Here is a 21,863-nt window from a genome sequence, read left to right on the forward strand (position 1 = left end):
GGGTTTTGGGTCACGCCAGACCCAAAGAGGCCCTGCTACCTCCTGGAGGTTTCCATCCTCGTCGTGGACGGACATGGTGACTTCCACGTTCTTGGGGGTCTTCTTCTTGCCCTTGTCGAACTCCCCTTGGATCAGGGTGACGTAGATGTCGTTCCGAACGTCACCTGAAAGCCAGAGCGTTCCGTGAGGGTTTTTCCCCTCGTTCCAGGAGGGTTTTTATCCTCACACAGTTTTCCAGGTGGGCGTTTCACAGCCTGGGGGAACACGTTACCCTCGTCTTCTTCTCAGCCTTTGGGTCATTCACAGAATATTCAGAGTTGGAAGGGACCTTTAATGCCACCCAGCACCCCACCACTTCACCTCCACCTCAAATCCCACAAAATCCTTTTCAAATGAACCATTTTCCTTTCTATAAACCTCCATCCTTATGTATTTCTTTGAACATAACAAGCTCCACAGGGTTAAATCCACTTAGAATGGATTATACAGGGTCATACCTACACGCAACAAAATTGTCTTTGACTAAAAGGACGTTTTGTTCCAAAAAGCTACCATTTTTCAATCAGAAAGGAAACCCTTTTGACAAAAAAATTAAAAATCATCTGGAAATTCGAGGAAAAAAAGGAAGTTTTCAGTCAGCTTCAAAATAGATCTTTTTTACAGCAGAAATTCTGGAATTTTAACTGGCTCTTTCCCTCTGTAGGGGTACGGGGGACCTACCAGGAAGGACGATCTCGGGGAATCCCATTTTCCGAGCCACAGCAGTTGATCTGTCTACGAGGTGGGAGAAATCCTTCTGAACCTGAGCCAGATCCCCAGGGAGCAGCTTCAGGGAGACCCAAAGGCCTGAGAAAAGGAAGATAACACTTGTTTACTGCAAAAAAAAAAATAAAAAAAAAGGTACAACCCCATGAATTTTATAAATTTATAAAAACATGTTTCTTCCTGAGACCTTTGTGCAACAATTCCTTAAAAATCCCAAGCTGGTTCTTTCTTGCCCAGTTCTGCACCTCCCTAATGCTGAGGGAGGCTTTACTGGGCAAGAAGATTCTCTGAAGTGAAACACAGACTTTCTGAGATGAATCCTGAGTGTATCTGAGCAAAGGCCACGCACACAGAGAAGGGCAGAAAAATCCTGAATAATTCAGTTTAAACCCAAAGCCATTCACAGAACACGCAGCCACGTTCACCCAACAGGATCTGATGTCCACACAGACAGTTTTAGGTTAGAAATGTTGCACTATCAGCATGGAAATCATCAGCTGGAGCAGCTCTTCTCCTTCAAGAACAGCTCCTGGGTTCATCTCCTTTTAGCTCTGCTGGGGTGACAACCCCTACAAAGGACACAGGTTTGGCTCAGGGAAGGGAACAAACTCCCCCAGTCCTTGATCTCTGGACTTCCCCAGGGCATTTATTTCCTCAGCAGGCAGGGGAACCCTTCCCCAGCCCAGGTTTTATCCCCCAGGGGGGCTGTACCTTGTCCTTTGTGATTGACCTCCTTGGCAGCAATGACTTTGTTGAAGACAGAGGTGAGGGGCTCGTTCTCCCCTATCACGTGGGATGTGATCAGGGGGGACATGATCAGCTGTCTCTGCCTGATGTAGGTCTCCATGGCAATCCTAAATCAGACAGCAGAGGCCAACATCAACCTGGGCAAGAAGAGGGCTGGCCAACAGCTGGTTGTTTTCCAGGGGAATGGTTTCTTTGTTTTTTTTTTTTTTTTTTAAGGATTCCCTGTGATTTTTTACTTCTTAACCTACAAAGCCACTGGAAATACATTTAAACTCTCAAACCAGGAAACACATCAGGCTTAGGATAAGTCACACTGAGCTGATGAGCTGAGCCCTGAGTGCAGCTGCACCTGAGAGCTGGTCCCTACGAGGCCACGTAGATTAACCAGTGGCAAATTAATAGAACTGATGACTGCTGTGAGATCACAAGTGATGAAGAGCCACATCTGCTGAGCTTTGGATCTCGAACCTGACCTCACTGCAGCAATAATGACACACAAAATCATCTCCCATCCTGGGAGAGGTGCCCAGCTGTGCATTCAAACTCAGCCTCATTAGAGCAGAGGGAAAACGGGGGAAACTCCCAAACCAACCCAACAAAAAACCCAAAAGGAACAAACAAAAGCTCCAACAAACAAACAAACAAACAAACCCAAAACACAAAGGAAGACCCCAAACAAAAAAACCTCCAAGCAAACAAAGACCCCAAAAACTTCCAAAGAAATTTTAAAAAAACCCCAACAAACAAAAAATCCAACCATAAAGTAGCAGACTGAAATTATTTTGCAAAGGAAAACCCATCCTTCCAGGCCCTGAAGGGGCAGGGGAACAAAATCTCCCCTGAAAATACCTTGTAATAACACAGGGCTGGAACACTGGCACCGCTGTATTTAGGACTGTAACAACATGGCTGGGTCTACCCAAACAAGCTTCATTTCAGCTCCTGGAATGTGCCAAAAACAGCGGGCACTCAGAGCAAGGCAGAACCCACCAGGCTCACCAGCACTGCAGGAATGCAGAACTCAGTGGCATTTCTGGGAAAAAAAAATCCCTTCCCTGCTGCCCTCTGGACATCTGGAGAGGGAAGAGGCACAGGAACCACCCAGCAGGGACAAGATGTGTCTCTGTGCTCAGGGGTTTCTGAGACTCTTGCCTCCCAGCCCTCAAACACTTTGCAAAAGTTGTCTCCTCCACCTCTCCCCAAGGTTATTTTGCACCTTTTGTGCTCCTCTTTCTGCCCTCCCAGGTGGAAATTTCACCGATTGCCCAAACTCCCCGAGCAACTCAGCCCGTCCTGGAGACACAGAAAAGCAGAACAAAGGCTCCAGGAGACCAACAAGAAACCTTTCCCTTCCAAGAGCTGGCTTGTGCTGCAGGCTGATTGGAGCCCTGCCAGGCTCCCAGCCAGCTCTGTCCTTCTGCAGAGGACAGTGGCTCCAAAAAAAGCCAGAGCTGGGAACTCTGGGGCCAGTACTTACTGCTGGAACGGGATGAAATGCTGCTTCTCCTCGTCATCCACCTTCCCATGGATGATGTCAGTTATGTCCATCACTGCAACGACACCACATCATCACTTGCTGCTGAAGAACCCCCAGAGAGCTCTTCCCTTTCGTAATGGAGATAACAACGGCTCATTCGGGGCCAGTGTCACCCGTGACAAGGGCTGGGAGCAACCTGGCCTCGTGGAAGGTGTCCCCTGGGTGGTCCTTAAAGTCCTTTCCAGCCCAAACCACTCTGGGGTTCCCAACAGGGAGCACCACCCTCATCTCAGCTTTTTAAAAAAAGCACCTTTTCACTGATGAAAGCTTTTCCCTCGCTCAGCCCATGAGTGTGAAAATGGGATAAAAACCCAGGTGGGGCTCGGGTATTTCACAGCAGAGACATTCCATTTACAATCAAATGCCATTATTGCTCATTTATTTAATTTTCCACCATAAATTTCAAGTCTTTTTCCCAGGAGATCCCAGGGATCAAACAGGAATTGGGTGCCAATGAGTATTCCATCCTCATGGACAACCTTCATTGGAGGTCTCAGAGGGGGCTATTTATAGCTTGGCATCAGCAGAGATGCTGACTCTGGCAGGGCACACAGGCTCTGCTGACACAGCCAGCCCACACCTCCCACTTCCCAGCCCCTGGAAGCCTCTCCATGGGCTGGCTCTTGTCCTACCTGCCACCCCAAAGGGCCTCCTGAGCCCACAGGTGTGCTTCTTGCCATCTTTGAGCTCCATGTGCCCCACCCTGACGATCTGACACACCAGGCTGATCTTGGGGCGGATCAGGTCGGAGCTGCTCAAGTCCTGGGAAAAAAAAAAAAAAGGGGGTTGGAATGAAATGGTATCAAATTCTGCTTCAGGGATGGAAGGAGAGACAGAGAAAGACACTCTGGGAGATTGTAAATGTGAAAGCTGTGGCCTCCAGGGAGCCCTGAAGGTCCTTGTAGGACCCAAAGGGAGCCTGCAGGGAAGGGGCAGAGAGACATTTGGAGTGCCAGGACACGGGGAAGGGCTTCCCACTGCCAGAGGACAGGGATAGATGGGATAGTGGGGAGAAATTCCTCCCTGGCACAGCTTGCCCAGAGGAGCTGTGGCTGCCCCTGGATCACTGGAAGTGTCCAAGACCAGCCTGGAGCAACCTGGGCTGGTGGGAGATGCCCCTGCTCGTGGCAGGGGGTGGAACTGGGTGAGCTTTTTGATCCCTTCCAACCCAAAGCATTCCAGGATTCCTCCTCCACTCCCTGCACTCACAGTGAAGACTGCCTGCAGGTTGTTTAGTTTCTCAATTTCTTTAGGCATCCCGTTGCTGCCCCAACGAACCAGGTAATTCTCACTGCAAACAAAGGAAATAAAAAAAAAAGAAATGTCAATAAATCAACTACCTGGCATTCCCTTTTCCTGGCAGAAGCTGGAAAGAGTTTTGATCTTTCAGGAATATTTGAAGGATTCTGCCCAAATCTTTTATCCCAAGATGACTGAGGTGAATTTTGATCTTTTGGGAATATCTGAAGGATTCTGCCAAAGCCTTTTATTCCAAAATGACTCTGAGGTGACTCATTTCAGAGGAGGGTGAAGGCCCATCTGCCTCCCTGTGTAATTCCAACTGCATTTCCACACCTGATAACCCAGTGGTGGAGATAGAGTGTTCCTGACACAGACTTGCTCCCCTGATAAAATTCTTCACATCTTCCCTACCAGTAAAGAATTTCCAGCTCTCAGATGTGACCCTGCACTGCCTGGACACCAAACATCACGTGTGGACGTGATTTACTGGGAAACAACTGACCAATTAATCAAAACTGAATCCAGCCTTGGGAGCACAGCAGGGAAAGCTGAGAATATGAAAAAGACAACCTGGGGGTTTTGGGTGATGTATCTCAGAAATGCCCAGCTTTAAGGAGGGGAGGCAGAACCTTGAATTCCCATCTCAGCTGAATTTGATTCCACATTAATCAGAAATAATTTTCCCCCCACTGAGGCAGCAACCACAGAACTGAAAAACTTCTCTGCTGGATCTTCTTTTCTAACCTCTACTGGCTTCTTTAAAGGACCACCAGGATGACTGAACTGCTTGTCAGCTGCTAAAAAACAGCCCCCACCTGATGAATTTGGAGAGATCGGGGTCGTAGAGGCTCATCAGCAGCTCTGCATCTTCCCCAATGTTGCAGACAAAGTTCTTGAAGTTCACATACAGGCTGTAGGTGTGGGTGGAGTTGAAGATTGGCTGCCCTCTGAGGTCCAGATTCTGCTGCAGGGACTGCAAAGGGACGGGAATTTTTAATCGCATTAAAAACAAACGCACGGGAACCCACTCGTGCTGCCAAAGGAGCACAACATCCTCCACAGGGGGATGTACAGACACTTGGAGAGGGCAGCCCAGTGGCAGGACATGCACCTTTTCCTCCTGGATCCTTTCATCAATCCTTTTGGAGGCTGTTTCGTGGGCCCTGAACAGGGAGATGGTGCTGGTCTCGTCCGGGTCCAAGATGTTCCCGTTGTCGTCTCTCACCACCAGGTCCAAGCCCAGGATCCTGAGGGGGCAAAAGGGAGGGCCCAGTTTGTGAGCAGCAAAGAGCACAACCCCCACACCGAACAGGACTGCACAGCCACCCCACTCCTGGCAAGAATGGCTTTGTTTTAGAAGGTGGATGTGTATTATCTACCCAGCTGATTATCATCCCCTGCCATAAGCTTTCTTCTTAATTGGCTTATTTGACTTATTGAATCAAGTCTGACAGGCAGACAGATGAGCTCTGGAGACATTCCCCCTCCTGTGCAAACCAGTCAGAGCTGGAGCTTTGGGTGGCCAACACAATCCTGTTCCTCAGCTGCTGATAAAGCAATTTACTTCACCACCAGCAGCCAAATCCTGGCTCCAGCCAACCAGGCACAAACTGGGCTCCCTGGGAAATGCCACCAAGTGCCAGATTTATGCAGAATTCAGGCAGGTGAGCCTTCCTGCCAAGCCCAAGAGATCTCTGGCACAGGAGGAACCAAGTGCTGCAAACCCACCGTGCCAGGCAGTCCCACCATGCTGGGCACTCAAAGCTGCCTCTGCAAGGAAAAAAAAATCCGAGCCCAATTCAGTGGGTGGTCACCCACACCGAGCATTTCCTGGCATTTGGGATTTACCTGTTGCCATAGTCGATCTTGGCAGTGACTTTCTTCTTGAGCTCAGCCAGCTCATCCTTGGGAAGGGTCCCTGAGAGGATCTGGGACCTCCACTCTATCAGGCTGTAGGTCAGCTGCTGCACGTGCCTGAACTGGGTGGTCTTGTTGTTCTGCAGGGAAAAAAACAAACAAACAAACAACAAAAAGGGACAATTTGAAACGAGGAAAGCCTGAAACCACTCAGCTCAATCAGCTCAGAACTGCCCTCAGCTGCAGAATCTCACAGGTTGTATTTAACTACAAACACCTGAGAAACAGCCACTGTGTGATCCTGCAAGATCAGACCCCAGAAAGGAATTCTCCAGTGCTTTGCACTGCCAAGGTTTAAGTGTCTTTAATATCTTTAAGTGCCTTTAAGGGCTTTACTTTTGCCCAGGACATTTTTTTTTTTTTTTTTTTTGCAGAAAACCCCCCTCAGACTAAAAATAGGCTTCTGGTGCTTTCCAGCACTTCAAAACTGCTCTGATGGGGAATTTAATGTGCAGGGCAGAGAGAGGATGTTGAATGACCACAACAAGGGTGTTCTGGTGGATTGAGACAGGAATGCCAGCTTGATATAGAACCAGGGAATATCCTGAGCTGGAAGGGACCCCCAGGATCATCCAGCCCAACCCCTGGTCCTGCACAGACACCCCAACAATCCCCCTCCTGCCACAGCTCCTGCCACCCCCTTGGCTCCTGCCCCTGCTCACAGGGAGATCTTGACCCACCCCACGTTCTCACACCCTCCCCCAGCTGTAGCAGCTGTAGCTGCTCAGAACCACGTCAGAAGTTGCCCAAAAAACACTCTAAAACCATCACTGAGTGGATTCCCAGGCCCCACCTCCCCAGTGCCCCCAGGTCCTACAAAGCACCGACTTGAACAGGACATCAAAACCTGCCTGCTGAAGGGTTTCCTCCCGCCATCCCTACTGTTACCATCCTTAATTAATGACAATAACTCTCCTCCTGCTGCTTACTGGTCCCACCCTACCACAATCGCTCCCATCTGTGCACCTCGTTCCTGCAGTTTGGAGCTGCAAGGCTGTAATTAAAACGTGGGATGGGGGTGTGGAAACCGACCCTGTTTTGCAGCAGGATGTGCCTGGATAAGTAAATAAGCTTTTCAAAGTGTCAGGCAAATAATTTACACCATTAAAAAGAGAGTCCAGTCTTTGCCATCACAGAGTGAGGATGGCTCTGAGTGCCACCAGCAGCTCATTTTCACAGGGAAAAGCCACAGATTGGAAGTTTCTGGGACAATGATTACGGTTACTCAGCTCCAAAACGACTTTCAAGAGGTTTCTGGCTCCATCCCGCCCACAGCCAGTGGGAACTGGCCGGTTGTTCCTTGCTGGTCCTGACTGGGGTGTGACTGCACCAGGGCTGGTAATTTTGAACTACAAACCCCAAACTGCTCCCCCAGAGCAGAAAGAGAAACTCAGTTCAGTGATTTCCCCATTCTGGTCTCTGCAAATAACGTGAATTGTATAAATCACTCGCGTTTCCCCCCTCCCAAATCTAAAGGGAGTTATAAACAACCATCTTCCCTTTTGATTTGAGGGACCGAGGAGGGGCTGACAGAGGCTACAAGAGGTTTTAGTTGCTATAGGGAGGATATCAGAGATACATTTCATAAACAAAGAGATATATTTAATAAACAAATTTTTTTAAAAAAGTGTCCTTGCATAAAAATACTTGCAAAGAAAAGGCAATTTGTGAGAGTTTTCAGGGCAATACAGAGCAGACCTCAATGTTCCACCAGCTGAGTTACCTCCACAGCTAATTCCTATTAACCAAATCAAGCTAAAAACCCTCCCCTATTTTTATATTTATTTTGCAGGGGAGATAAACCCACTGCTGCAACGAAACCCACAGGAATTAAAGAAGTGAAATTAAATGCTGCCAAAGAGGAAAAAAAAAAAAAAATCCCCTCATGTTTCCTTTTTCTCCTCAAATACCTCCTTCCTCCTTTAGCCTTTTTTTGTTTCTTTTAATACACACACTGCAGGGAAAATAAACTCAAACCCATTTCAAACCACAACATTTTCCAAGCCTATTTTAGGACTTCTATTGGTTAAAGCACAAAGAACATGAAAGATTTCTGCTCTTCAAAAAAAAAAAAAAAAGATTCTGAGGCTACAATCCTAAAGTTATTCAGGAATAATAATAATAAATTTAAAATAAAGGCTAGGAACAAAACTCTCTTTTCACACAGTAATTCCATCCCCATACAGCTTCTCATTAAATTAAGAGGGTGGAACAAATTCTTGTGGGTTCGTGGCACACAGACAAAATGAACTTGTGGCCTGGTGAGATCTCCAACAGGAAAACTTGCTCTGGGTGCACTGAGTGATTTAGAGCTGATTTCAACTCTCCCATCTTAATTAAAGCGCATGCTATGCAGGCTGAACTCGCTGCTGATCGAAGAAAAGCCAAGCCTGACTCTTTAATGTGCCTTAAAAATCACCTTAATAATCAGCTTCAAAGGAAGGTGCTGACAAGCCCAACCTTGCCCAGCACACACAGAGCCCTGAATCTCTTCCCATCCTCTGCCTGCCTGGGCTGGGGGCACTTTGGGGTGAGGATGAATCAGCCAGGCTGTTAAACTGAAATCCCTGCAGTGCTTCCAGGAGAGCAGGGTTCAACACCTGCAGAATGTGTGTCAGAACCTGATGGTTCCCTGGGTCACCTCCTCCCTCACCCCTCCAACACCAGCGGGGAGCAGAGCACTCGTAGCCACCCTCCAGGCCACTTTTCCCCACGCTGGGAGTGTTAAAACGCCGCTCTGGGAACATCCCAGGCTCATCTCACCCCAGTTTCGTGATGAAACGCCCACCCCTGAGCAGGACTTACCACGTACAGCTTGTGCCAGATGACTGCCCACTCCCTGAGGGTGGAGGTGAGCTCCTGTCCCAGGGGCAGCTCGCTGGGAATCACCGTCTCGTGTTGTCTGGAGAGAGGGGGGGGGAGAAACAAAAAGAAGGAGAAAGCAGAAGGAAGGTTTTACACTCATGGTTAAAACTTGGCAGTCAAACATCCTTTTTTTTTTTTGATGAACACGGATATTTTCACAGAGTTCACTCACTCACACAGGATGTCAAGAGCCTGAAGATGTTCTCCAGCACACACACACACACACGCTGCACACTCATCACAAGGCTTCTTTCAGTCTTGTTATTCCCAATGCATCCATTCCAGAAACAGAATAAAGGGAGGGAAATAAAATCTGGAAGAATCCCCACTTGCAGTGGTTAACAGTTACTTGACAAACAAAAATACAAGAGCACTTCATAAAAGGTTCTCCCTTTGCCACTGCTTTTTTTCCTCTCCCTCTGATGACCAGAGACTCAGCTCTAGGAACTGAACCAGGAGTCATTTCCTGCAATGTTTTCCAAGACAGGAAGGAATCCACACTCCTGCTGGCTCCTTGGCTGGGAGCAGGAGGCTGTTATGACTCGCAGGAGTCCCCAGAGGAGGTAAATGGAGCTCGATGGACCTGCCTCACTCGTAACTGGTCCAGCAGAGCTTCCTTAACCCTTCCTTTTCCTCCTGCCCCCATCCCACAACTGCTCTGGGATGTCAGTGCTCTGGAAAACCAAGCCATGCAAGCCTGCAAGTCTGGCAGAGGAGGCAAACCCTGCTCAGAGACAGGCCAGGAGTGTTTTACCCCAACCACAGCTCTTCCAGCTGGGTATTTTTTGGGGGGAGAGGGGGGGTTTCCAATGGAATGGCAGAGGTGCCGACCTACCCCCGGTCCTTCACGATGGCCTCTTTCAAATGGATGTATGTCTCGGGGAAAATGCCCTAAAAAATAAAGAGAGAAATCAAATAAATCAGTCACACTGTGGGTTGTGACAGGACAGAAATACACTGAGTAGAAAGAAGGGGGAAAGGGTAAGAAATGCCCCAGTACCACAGGAGAAAAAGCCACTGAGGGGTCCACGTTTGGGCACTGGATTTGATAATTTGGCACCTCAGAGAAGGCAATTCCTTGTTTCCCCTCTAAAGACACTCATCTTCCTGCCTGAAATGTGATAAATTCCTGCAAATTGTCAATTATACTCATTTGTCCTTGCTACAAAACTCTCCTGGGGTCATCTGCCAGGTTGCCCTGGACTTGTGTCTCTCCAGAAAAGCTCCCCCAGCACCTGCAGAAACTCCCAAATTTCCATTATTTAAGAGAAACTTTCCAGGAAACCTTTTCTGTTCCCTTTTCATTCCTTTTTTATGACTAAAAAAAAAAAAAAAAAATGGAGACTGAGGGATGCTACCACAAGGGAGGTGCCAGGAATCCTCTGGGAAACCAGATTTCCCTGCAGCTTCAGGGCCAGATCCACAAACCTCCAGCAGCCTGGCTGAGATCCAGGTTATGTGTAATTCCTGGAATATTTTCCAAGCCAAATCAAAACCCTGATATTACCACTAAACACAGCTAATGCTGAATGTGTCCAGCTCCAATAAAGCAATGAACTCGTGGATGCAGATGTGGAACAGTCAGTTTTGGGAGTTCAGGCTGCATTAGTCGTGATTCCAGAGGGGGAATATCCAGCCAATGGCTCTGAAACTTTTTGCTCCAAGGGCATTTTTTTTCTGCCACTAAAGGAAAGGACACAATGGCCAGGAGACCTGCTCAATATTAAGACAAGAAATACAGCAGATTACAGCATTGGAGGGGGTCTGGCATAATAATGAGAGGCAGAAAAAGTGAGGTCGTACCTTCTTCGATTTATTTCGGAGGGTGTATCCTCGGTACCAGCCTGGCAAAGGAAGCAGAAATATCTGTGTTTATGGTTTTCCTGTCCACAGCAACCAAACAACAAGTGTTAATTCACATCACCAATCTACTGACCCTGTGAACAAATATCTGTGAATCTCCTTGAGGAGAAGAATCTGCTCCAAGTGGACACGTCCCTTTGTGTTGGTCTCTCACTGACCCCCAGCCAAGAAAACATTGAGACATTTCAACTCTCCACTGCCCCAACTCCAAGGTTTGACTCATTCCCTAAGGTTCCACCTGCACAAAAACTAAACTCAACCCCCAGACCCTCAGCAAGCGCAGAGGGGATGGTTTGTGGTCCATAAACTCGTGGAGGGTGGTTGGGGTTGGCCAGACAAGCCCCCCCTGATCCCACAGGATTATGTCCAGCTGAGTGGCAGCACCAAGAAGGCAAAGGGATTTACAGGAATAATCAGGCAAAGAAGAGGAGAGGAGAGGAGGGGAGGCTGCTCTATTTGGGGTTTGGTTTGGTTTGGTTTGTTTGTGGGGTTTGTTGTTGTTCCCCCCCCTCCCCAAATATTCATATAATTAGCAAAGAATCTCCCATGAAGAACCACAGATTTGAGACCCCTCGACCACAAACTAGAGCTTAGAGTGGTTATATTTGTGTTTTATTGGGGGGTTTTTGTGTGTATCTTGTCGTATTTGGTCTTTTTTCCTTTCAAAGTGCAGTTTTGTCCCCTTTCTGTAGCAATGAGAAGGCTCCTCCACCACATGAACTCCAATATTCCAGTAATAATTTAGGAGGAAAGAAGAAATTCCATTCCTTGCAACAGGACGAAAATAAGATTATACATTGACCATGGACCAATGGATCAGGTACTGGATTAGGGATGAGAAGATTTAGCTTCTATTTTTATCTAAGTTGTCATTAATTGAACAGTAAAGTCCAAGTTACTCAGGGCGCGACACAAAGCCCGTGGAATTTGCCAGGAGTGTTTTCCCAGTGATCTCAATTCCATCTGACACTTTTCAGCCCCTCCACAGCACAACTTCCTCATATCTCAGATGGCCCTCTTGGCACTGACCTCATATGCCTGTAAAATATTTTGCAACCATTGCATAAACCCCCCCTTTGTCTCTGATGATGCAAAACTATTTCTGCAAGCACCTCGTGCCATTTTTTTTTACCGGAATTCTGCTCCTGTTGTCAATAACCTCGCCCATACCTGGAAAAAGGAACAGCACCTTTTGCCAGTGGTCGATGGATGACGTGATTTCTTCTTACAAAAAGCTCCCCAAAATCTGCCTAAGCTTTGGAGGAGTGGGTTTTGTTTTTTTGGTTTTTTGTGGGTTTTGCTTTTTTTTTTTTTTTTAAGGGATCAGGTCCTCAGTTTTACCTTCCATTACGTGGATTTTATGCAGCGTGGGAAAGAACCAGAAAATCTATGCAAAAAAAAAACCATTCCAACTGCAATGGTTTGATGCTGGGTGGTGGTGCAAGCCCAGGTCATGGGTTGAACCACAAGGTTCCTCCTGCAGGGCCATGTCCTGTCTCACCCCCCCCACACACAGGGATTGCTTCACCCACGCCCAGGGCTCAGAGGAGAGGCTGAAACCAGGCAGAAATTCAGTGTAAACTCATTTTCAGCAGGAGGAGAAGCCGGTGAGAACCACGGTGTGTGAGCACACATTCCTTCTCCTCACGACCTGGCCATTCCCACAGCCTCCCTGAAATAATCATCATCATCATCATAATAATAAATAATAAGAGTTTCCCCTAAACAGCAACATATCCTCCCAGCTCATCCTCAAGGACAGATGCCCAGAGAGTAAATCCTGCACCAAACCAGCCCCCAAAGCACTCTGGCTGCAGCAACTTTCCTTCTCTCCTTGGATTCTGCAGCGTGTGCAGAGCTGAATATTTGGCAGAAGCCCACGCTGCGTTATCTTGTTATCAAGTGGAACAAGGAATTCTGCACAAGCACCTTGTGCCCTTCTGCCACCTCACAGCCCAGCAGAGCCCCCTCTGCCACCACTTTAATTCACTTTATTGCTCCTTCCTCTCCCCCAGGGTCTCAGCTCCATCAGTGTTGTGTCTCCAGCCCCTCCAGACTCAGATAACATGTTCCTTGTTAACACCAAAAACCCAACACCCCGTGCACTGGGAATTCCTGGGATTGAGCTGGACCAGCCCAAATCCCTCCCTCTGACACCTGGCTGAGGAACCCAGGAGGAGAAAGGAGTGAAGTCCCCAAAATTGGATATAACAACAGAACTGGGGGGTTTGAGATGGTTTTTTTTTGAGATGGGTTTATGGGAGATCAGGGCAGACCCACAGCAGAGTTCCCATCTCCGAGACAATCCCCACCTTCCCCCCTGCACGCTCACAAAGGTCTGGCCAGAGTTTTTGGCTGGATTTTGTGGGAAAAGGGTTCAACTGGACCGCAGGAATTCCCCTGGTGCCTCAGACACGGGGGCTGATTGCACGCTGATGGCTCTGCCTGTGAAAACAATCGCTTTCCCCCTCGCCCAGCTGAAAACGCTCACCCTCCCAAACCATTTACAGGCGCTTTTTCTCCCGCAGGAGAAAATTCCACCCTGGCCAAAAAAAAAGAGAGGACCTTATTTGGGTGTTCATTCCCTATTAAAGAGCTGGTTACAAGGAGGGGGGTTAAACAACGAGGCTGCTTAAAAACAGAAGGAAAGAAAGAAACACCCCAAAGTTTTGGCAAATACGAAACATCCTCATCATGGGGGTAATTTTTTTTTTTTTTTTTTTTTTTGCTTCCTGACACTCCCTCTTTCTTGTGTCCTTTTGCAGAATCAAGTCAGAAATTAGCAGGATTATATACAGATATTTTGCCTGTCACACGCAGATATTTTCCCTCTTATTACAGATATTTTCCCTCTCTCCCTCTGCCCCCCAAACACCCGCCCCAGTCACACCCAGCAGGGTTTAAAAAACACCCATCAGCAACATCATGTGCTTTGACACGGAGGAGCTGCCTGGGTGTTCCCAGGGCACGGACAAGTGGAAAGAGAACAATTGGCCAAGAACAAACCGCTAAACCAGCACTTTGCTGCTCCCCCCCTCCCCCCCGGCAGGGATTTTGGGAGAGCTTTTCCAAACCCAGCCCGCTGGTGGAGGCGACTGAATTTGTGTTTTGGAAGCGCTGTTTCAATTTATTTTATTTTTTTTTTCAAGAGCTTAAAACATTACTTTAGAAACCATCACACCTTCCCTCTCCTTTTCTTTCATCCCCTACCTCCATTCCAAAAAAAAAAACAGCTAACAAACAATTCAAGTTAAAAGCTACTTTAAAAACAACAAAAACTATAATAATAACAATAATAATAGTTATTATTATTATTATTATTATTATTATTATTATTATTATTATTATTATTATTATTATTATTATTATTATTATTATTTCCCAGCTGGGTCACTTAATGTGATCAATGTAAGTGCCTGGCCCAAAGAGGAGCCAAAGCAAACAGGTGTGGTGTGAAAACAGGAATGAACAGCCAGAATTAAGTGTTTCTTTTATCTTGTAGTTCTGCCTCGAGATATAAAGAAATCTTACCTTGACAAACCCTGCCAGGAACAGAAAAGAGATGGTAAATTTTCCGCCTTTTTAACAGTGTTTTAAAACTCGAGTGCCCGCAGCAAACAAAGTGTGTAACAGCTTTGGGCACGGCAGGAGTGGGAAACACAGATCCCAAATTCGGGTTATTTCAGGAAAATAACCTCGATTTGCTACATTTTTGGAAGTTTGGGAGTTATGGGGGACCCACCTTCGTACATCTCCAGGATGTGAACGGTGTCACCGACCTGCAGGGACAGCTCCACGTCCTGCACGGCGTCGTAGTTGTAGATGGCTACAAAAAAACCAGCAAAACCAGGGAGAAACACAGGAAAAACACAAGCATGAGGGAGGAGCAGGTAAGGAATCTTATTCTTCACGGCCAGAATATTAATACAGCCATTTTTCCACCCAGGACACGGATCTGGGAGTTCCTTGGGAACAAGCTGCACGTTCCCACCTCACCAACAATCTGCCCACAAAGGTCACCCCAACCTCAGGTGTCAGGGGTCAAGTCAGTAATTATCATTTTTTTTTTACAGCTCTAATTAATAGAACGTTGGGAAACACCCTAAATTTGATGTCCTGATAAAACCCACCCCTATTATTCTATACGAAAAAAAACACTCTTGATTATTTGCTACTCAAAGCTCTCCCCAGCCCAGACCCAATTTTAGCAGGAAAACTTGAGGTTCTCCACAAATTTAATCCCTCCCAAAGACAAAGCTAATCTGGATCTCATCAGCTTTCCAGGGGGGAATAGGATTAAATCCAGAAGGCCAGACTTCTCCACTGCCTTTTCTCTGGAACTTTCTGGAGGATGCAAAGCAGAGGGAGACAGGAGGAGAAAGTTTAAGAAGGCAAATAAATCACAGAAACTTTGGGAAAATCCTTCAGGCTGCCCCAGGCTTGGATTTGAAGGGCTCTGTGTGGGAAATGAAATGAAACAAATAAATATATAAATATATAAATATATATATATATATATAAATATATATATATATATATATATAAATATATAAAGAGTGGAGCTCTCCTGTCATAAAGTCACCATCATTTCCGTCGGGATGAGCAGTTATTGCCTCCTGGAAAGGCTCCAGCACAAATGACTGTGGGTGACCACACAGGAAATTATCTCACAGACAGGAGCTGCCCTCTCTCCAACATTGGCACTATAAATAGCCCAACAGAGAGGCAGGAGATGTGAATCCCTGCAGGGTCTGATATCCACCCTGCTCACAAGCAGACACCTCTTTTCCTGTGCTGCGGGGCAGGGTGTGTTCCCACAGGCACCAGTTCGTGCCTGCACACACACATGGACCTGGCATTGAAGCCACCACATGGTTTTCCAACAGAATTACAGGAGAAAAATGCGGATAAATGTTTCTGGTTGCAGAAAAATGTGGATAAATGTTTATGGCCAAAGATGAACCGTGGAATGGGTTGGGTCGGAAGGGACCTTAAAACTCACCCAGTGCCACCCCCTGCCATGGGCAGGGACACCTTCCACCAGCCCAGGTTGCTCCAAGCCCTGTCCAGCCTGGCCTTGGACACTTGCAGGGATGGGGCAGCCACAGCTTCTTGGGAATTCCATCCCAACACTCATTTCTTCCCAATATCCCATCCATCCCTGCCCTCTGGCAGTTTGAAGCCATTCCCTGTGTCCTGTCCCTCCACCCCTTGTCCCCAGTCCCTCTCCAGCTCTCCTGGAGCCCCTTTATGCCCTGCAAGGGGCTCTCAGGTCTCCCTGGATCCTTCTCTTCTCCAGGATAACCCCCCCAGCTCTCCCACAGGGGCTCCAGAGGGGCTCCAGCCCTTGGAGCAGCTCCGGGGCCTCCTCTGGATTCATCCCAACAGCTCCCCAGCCACGTCTCTCACACACCAGGGATTCCTCCATACAATTTCTAGATGCCTCGGGTTTCTCTGGCACAAACAAGACATTATAGAAATAGCAGGCTGCATTTTTCCCTTAAATTGCTGCTTGAGCTGCAGACAAAAAGCAGCCTGAGCAGCACCAGGGTCCGAGGGAAAGGTGGGCGGGCGTCAGAGCAGCCTTTCTTCTGAGAGCACAGAGAGTTAATTCAAAAGCAAAGAGCAAAGAGGGACAACTCCCCAGCTCCCTTCCCCAAGATCACAACAGCCACGAGCCAGAGAACTCATCTCTGCAGTTCCCTTCCCTCTCCCTGCTGCACCAGACAGGTCTCACACCCCCAACGTGCGGCACTTCAAAATAAAGGAATTCACTTCAAAACGAGGCAATTTGGTAGGATCTCGCCTGGCCAGACTGAGTGAGTGAAGGCAGAGCATAAACCACAAAAACCTCCTCCCCAGTGGTTCTGCCCAAGGTTAGGAGAGACAAATTGCTGGCATATTTTCCCTGGGAGCTTCGCTGCTCGCGACTGGCGCTTCCTGCTGCTGGAAGTCAGTGCTGGTCCCATCTGCAGTCATCTGCACAGCTCAGCCTCTCCCTCAGCGTGTGTATTTAATCTGACCTCTCCCAGACTTGAAAGCAAGAGGAAACTGCACACACAACAAACAGGGCATGAAAAAAAAAAAAAAAATCAACCCTTTCCATTTAAATCCCGACAGAGCAGCAAGAAGGGAAAATAAGGCCGAGACTTCTGTCCTCCAATTTGCAGGAATATCTGAAGTTAAGTCTTTTTTTTTTTTTTTTTTGCTTCAAGCTAAACCTCAGCTGAGATTCTGTCCTTTGAAATTCACTTTAGGGGTGCTGATCCCGCTCCTTTTATCATCCTGAGTGAAAAGCAGCACTCAAGTCTAACAAATTTAAGCTAAATAAAGAGGCAGGAGTGGAGAACACGATCCATAAGGAGGGTTTGTTCAAGGATGAGCACGACCAGGGGCAACATCTCATGTTATTCAGTTCACAGCCCTCCAAGCTCGATCAGTGGGAAGTGTAAGAAATGGAATCCACGAGGAGGGAAGGTCAGAGGAGCGAGCGCTGGCAAAGGGCAGCAGATAACTTTATGACTGATGACAGCAGCCAGAGTCATGAGCTGAAGATAAGATGCAATTCTCCTGCCACAGGGCTGAAGGTGAGGCCTCAAAAAGCATAAAGAAGGAACTCCACAGGCCTTGCACAGGTGGGGGTGGATGCTGGAATCACCCAGAGCCATCCCACAAACATGGACAGCACGGAGGGCAAAGGAAACCCGGGACAGCCTGGGCTTTCCAGGGCTCTGAGGGATAAGAGTGGAGAGCTGGAAGGTTCTGAGGAGGCACAGTTTGGCAGCAGCGTGATGGGAAGAGCAGGTTTAGCTGTCTCACTCCCCCCTCCAGCTGTAGGAAGACACCAGATCAATCCCAGCACACTCATTCCTGATCCAGGAGACACCACACGAGGCACCTGCACAGCACGAAGCCTCAGTGCTGGGCACGGGGCAGAAAACGAGAAGTACAATTATATTACAAATTAAAAACCCCCAAAACGCACTTTAAAAACCCCACAAAGCTTCACTTTTTGCCTCAGTTTGCAGGAGGTCTGTCAGCAGCTCGCTGAGCCTGAGCTGGATCTCGGTGGAACCTGGGGGAGACGCAGCAGTTTCAGGGGGAATGGCTTCCAACTGAGAGGAGCTTTGGATGGGATATTGGGAAGAAATTCTTCCCTGTGAGGCTTGGGGAGGGGCTGGGCTGGGATTCCCAGAGAAGCTGTGGCTGCCCCATCCCTGGGAGTGTCCAAGGCCAGCTTGGAGCAACCTAGGCTGGTGGAAGGTGTCCCATGGCAGGGGGTGGCACTGGATTGGCACTTTGAAGTCCATTCCAAACCCACCCATTCTATGATTCCACTATGCTATTAATTCCCACACTCCTTTTGCCCCCAGAATTAACTCATTTTCAAGACTGTCCTAAAAGCGAAGCTCAGCTAAACCGCCCGAACCCCAGCGAACGAGGCAGAACCTGTCACACACTATTTTGTGTGCATTTCAAAGCAGAATGAAAGGGAATCCTGCTCTCAATAAGTGCATTTGAAACGTGGATTATTGGCCTGAAAAGCACAGCCGCTGCAAGATCCATTATCTCTAAACTTGGCTCAAAATAACCAACCCCCTCCCCTTTCCCTCCCTCCCCTCCACCCCATCACAAAGACACGATAAACCACTTCCAAATGCCATGTCCCACTTCCCCCCAGCCTGCCCTCACCCTATCTGATAGGAGAGGGCTGGGTTTGCTTCCTGGGAACAAAGACTCACATTCAGAGCTGGTGCAACAACCAGGCTCCATCTCAGCCCATCTTTCAGTCAACCCCCATCGCAGGGGAACAGAAGCCCCCCCTGCTTTTTATGCTGTGACAAACCCCATATTTTAAAAAAAAAATGGCATAGCTACTTGGACATCCCCCTTTGGAGGAGCCTGGTATGTTCTCCAGTGCCAAGACACCCCCAAAAACACAGTGGCTTTCTCTAAAAAACAAGGAGCTGCCCCGGGAATTAATTCTTAGCGGGAACAAAGGCTTGTTTGATGTTCTGGAGCAAAAACGGTCTTGTAACTTCCCAGGAATTTGGGTCTGAAAAAATTGAGAATGGAATAATTAAGGTTTAGATGTCAGGCTGCTTCTGCTTCTTCAAAAAAAAAAAAAAAAAAAGTAAGTCGTGGTTCAACCCTGGGAAAAATGTACATTTTATGATGGTTATGAAAAAAAATTCCCCACTGCTCAAGGGTTGATGCTGAGATTCACTCTCAATTCTACAAAGTCCCAAGTGGCTGCTTTAGCATTTTGAGCATAAATAATCCAGAATAACAGGATTATGCAGCTGGAAGTGCTGGAATTAACAGCCATCATTAATTAGACTTCAGAGTCAAACCTCTGATGAGCTCGAGGTGGGACCATCCCTGCCCATGGCAGGGGGGGTGGAATGAGATGATCTTTAAGGTCCCTTCCAACCCAAACCATTCCATGATCCCATGGTTTTGTGGCTTTTTAACATCTTGTGTTCCTGTTGTTTCAGGCTGGTCTCACACACATAAACACGTTTTACTTGTTCTCAGCACTTTAAAGTCGGGTTATCTTAAAAATGGGATTAAATGACACCACCTGCCTGTGCAGGAGGATGTGACATGGCCTTTCCAGTCTGGATTCTGTAACTGCTGGGTTGTAGATTCATTTCTTCCTTTGGAGAACCACAAGAAAAGCAGGAGGAGCCGCTGTCCCCTACATGTTTCCAACACTTCCATTTCCAACCTAAGACTATTCCACTGACCAACCCCAAATCAAATCAAATCAACCCCAACCTGCCCCATCAAAGCTGATCAAAGTCTAAGATTTTTCTGATTTTCCCCCGAATAATGGATCATCTTGGAGATAGCCCAGGCAGACAATCACAAGCTTGCAGAGTCTGTCCTGCACAAACAGCCTTAAATCAAACTAATTTCCAGCTCTGGGCCCGGGGAAGGTTTTCAGCCATCATTATCTTTTGGCTAATCCTGTCCAGCATTGACTGGATCAGATTCTGGACTCCAGGGTTTAATCGCTTCAAGCCTGGATTGCTGTAGAGCAAACAAGTTGCCCAGCCCAGCCCATGGGAACAGGGATGGCTCGGGGAGGTTACACAAGGGGCTGATCCAACGGGCTCTTCTGGCCCAAACCCACGGGGCAGCTCCACACCAAAGAGCCCAGGGATGCTCATCAGACCTCCTGCCATTCAAAATCAGGCAAACTGAGACCATTCAGGGCTGCTGGAAGCAAAACACACACTGATTACGAGCCAGAAGAGAAATGTCTTCACGCCTGCACGACTCCCATCGGTCGTTTCCCCTCAAACGTTCCTCGCAAAAAGGTGTAAAAATAAAGCAGATTCGGTTCTCAGAGCGCAGCTGGACTGCAAACAGGGCAGGGAAATACATCTAAACACGCTGATTTGGGCACCAGCAACAGCAGGAGCACAGCACAGGCTGTTTTGCCTCTCTGGAGGTGCCAAACCCCAACTGACCCCCACCAAGCGTGTGGTTTAATTTGCAGGCAGGTAACACACCCAGGTCTCTCACTGGGACATTTTCTTCACTGGGCTCTCCCCCCTCCTTTTATTATTTTCACTCTAAAGGGCCCTTGGGGATTTTAAGCTCAGATAAGGAATTAATCTACATTAGCTGTCTCAGCTTATGTCTGGAGTGAAAGGGAGTGCTGTGAGCCAGTGGAGAAATAATCAGGGTAGGAGCCAACCTGCTCCTGAATATCCAGCACCCAAGCAAAGCTGATGCTTGAGAAATAATAATTAAAAAAAAAAAATAACCAAAAAAAGCAGACCTGCAATTCCAGTCTCCTTGGAACATCATGAAAGTCCCCCACAGCTGGAAAAATAAAAGTGCCTGGCCTCTCCCCTTGAAGATTTTACAAGCTTTTATCAGGTTGCTTTGATACATCTCTTTCTGTTTAAGGTGTTCTTCGAGGTTCTGCCAAGAGAGGTTGGGGCCAGATGATCCTGGAGCTGGAATTCTGTGCTTCTCTGATCAATCAGGCTGTGGTTTAGAGGAATGCTTTAAACCTGAATAATTGGTGTTCTCCCCCCCCCAAAAAACCCCATATTTAAACATAGTCTGCACCTACCAGGGGCCTGAAACCCAGCTGCACAAAATAAAATCTCTTGATTTTGGATGTTTCTGTTTTTCCCTGCCCCTGAGATGTTTGTTTACAAAGGCTGAGTTTCACTTTGTCTCCTCCAAGCCTGCAAACGAGCAGCTCGTGTTTGGAGGCTTTTTCTAAGTGCAGAAGTCGCTGTTCCAATGAAATCCTTCACACATATTTGGAAAAGCCCGAGCCCATCACTGGGTAAATTGGCCGGCTCAGCTCGTTCCCGGCTCGAAGGCGTGTGGCGCTTTCAAAGGAATTAATTGAATTTGCCACCGGGCTTTCAATCACCCTCCTAATTCTTACCGGGCAAAACATCAAAGGGAGTGGAGAGAAAACTTGGGAAATGCTACTGTGCAGAGCTGTGAGTGTTGCTATCTAATGAGCTCTGCTGTTTGCATCACTCCAGAGGGAGGGAGGGGGGAGAGAGGAGAGCTCTGAGTGAGGAGAACACTCCAGCACAGACTCCTCCAATTGACACAAGGACTGGCACTGCAGAGACACAAAAAACTGCTGCAATTGCAGCTCCTCCTTCCCAAAGACCCTCAAACCCCAAAGCACTTCTTCCCTTGCCACCTTGTCTCAGGTAACGAGCAAAGTGGCAAACAGGGAATTAAAGTGAGGAGCAGGAAACCCTGAGTGGAAGGGAAAAGCCCAACAAAAATATTTGGACCCCTTTGCTGTCGAGAAGAACGAAGAACAAACTATCCCCAGATCCGCAATAAGCAGATTAGTGCTGATTAAACTGCAGGAGATGCCAGGAGATGAAGAATTTGGGAATCCCTTCGTTTCCTGGAGCTCCTTTATTCCTTT

General features: G+C 47.6%; 1 protein-coding gene across 1 annotated transcript in view; it reads right to left on the bottom strand.

Moving 5' to 3' along the window:
* The window catches only part of DOCK5 (dedicator of cytokinesis 5), a 56,510-nt gene that overhangs the window by 29,574 nt on the left and 5,073 nt on the right, over positions 1–21,863 (bottom strand). Inside the window, exons 2-14 of the mRNA XM_027905125.1 lie at positions 14,679–14,762; positions 10,877–10,917; positions 9,909–9,964; positions 9,014–9,110; positions 6,140–6,288; positions 5,403–5,538; positions 5,107–5,264; positions 4,259–4,340; positions 3,682–3,811; positions 2,990–3,062; positions 1,477–1,619; positions 721–846; positions 15–164 (exon numbers count right to left, since the gene is read on the bottom strand). Coding sequence (XP_027760926.1) covers positions 15–164; positions 721–846; positions 1,477–1,619; positions 2,990–3,062; positions 3,682–3,811; positions 4,259–4,340; positions 5,107–5,264; positions 5,403–5,538; positions 6,140–6,288; positions 9,014–9,110; positions 9,909–9,964; positions 10,877–10,917; positions 14,679–14,762 — 1,425 coding nt within the window. The remainder of the gene's footprint in view (positions 1–14; positions 165–720; positions 847–1,476; positions 1,620–2,989; positions 3,063–3,681; positions 3,812–4,258; positions 4,341–5,106; positions 5,265–5,402; positions 5,539–6,139; positions 6,289–9,013; positions 9,111–9,908; positions 9,965–10,876; positions 10,918–14,678; positions 14,763–21,863) is intronic.

The sequence above is a fragment of the Empidonax traillii genome, unplaced genomic scaffold, assembly GCF_003031625.1.
Source record: "Empidonax traillii isolate 1590-97213 ecotype Southwest subspecies unplaced genomic scaffold, ASM303162v1 scaffold1124:size387931, whole genome shotgun sequence".
Classification (NCBI taxonomy): Eukaryota; Metazoa; Chordata; class Aves; order Passeriformes; family Tyrannidae; genus Empidonax; species Empidonax traillii.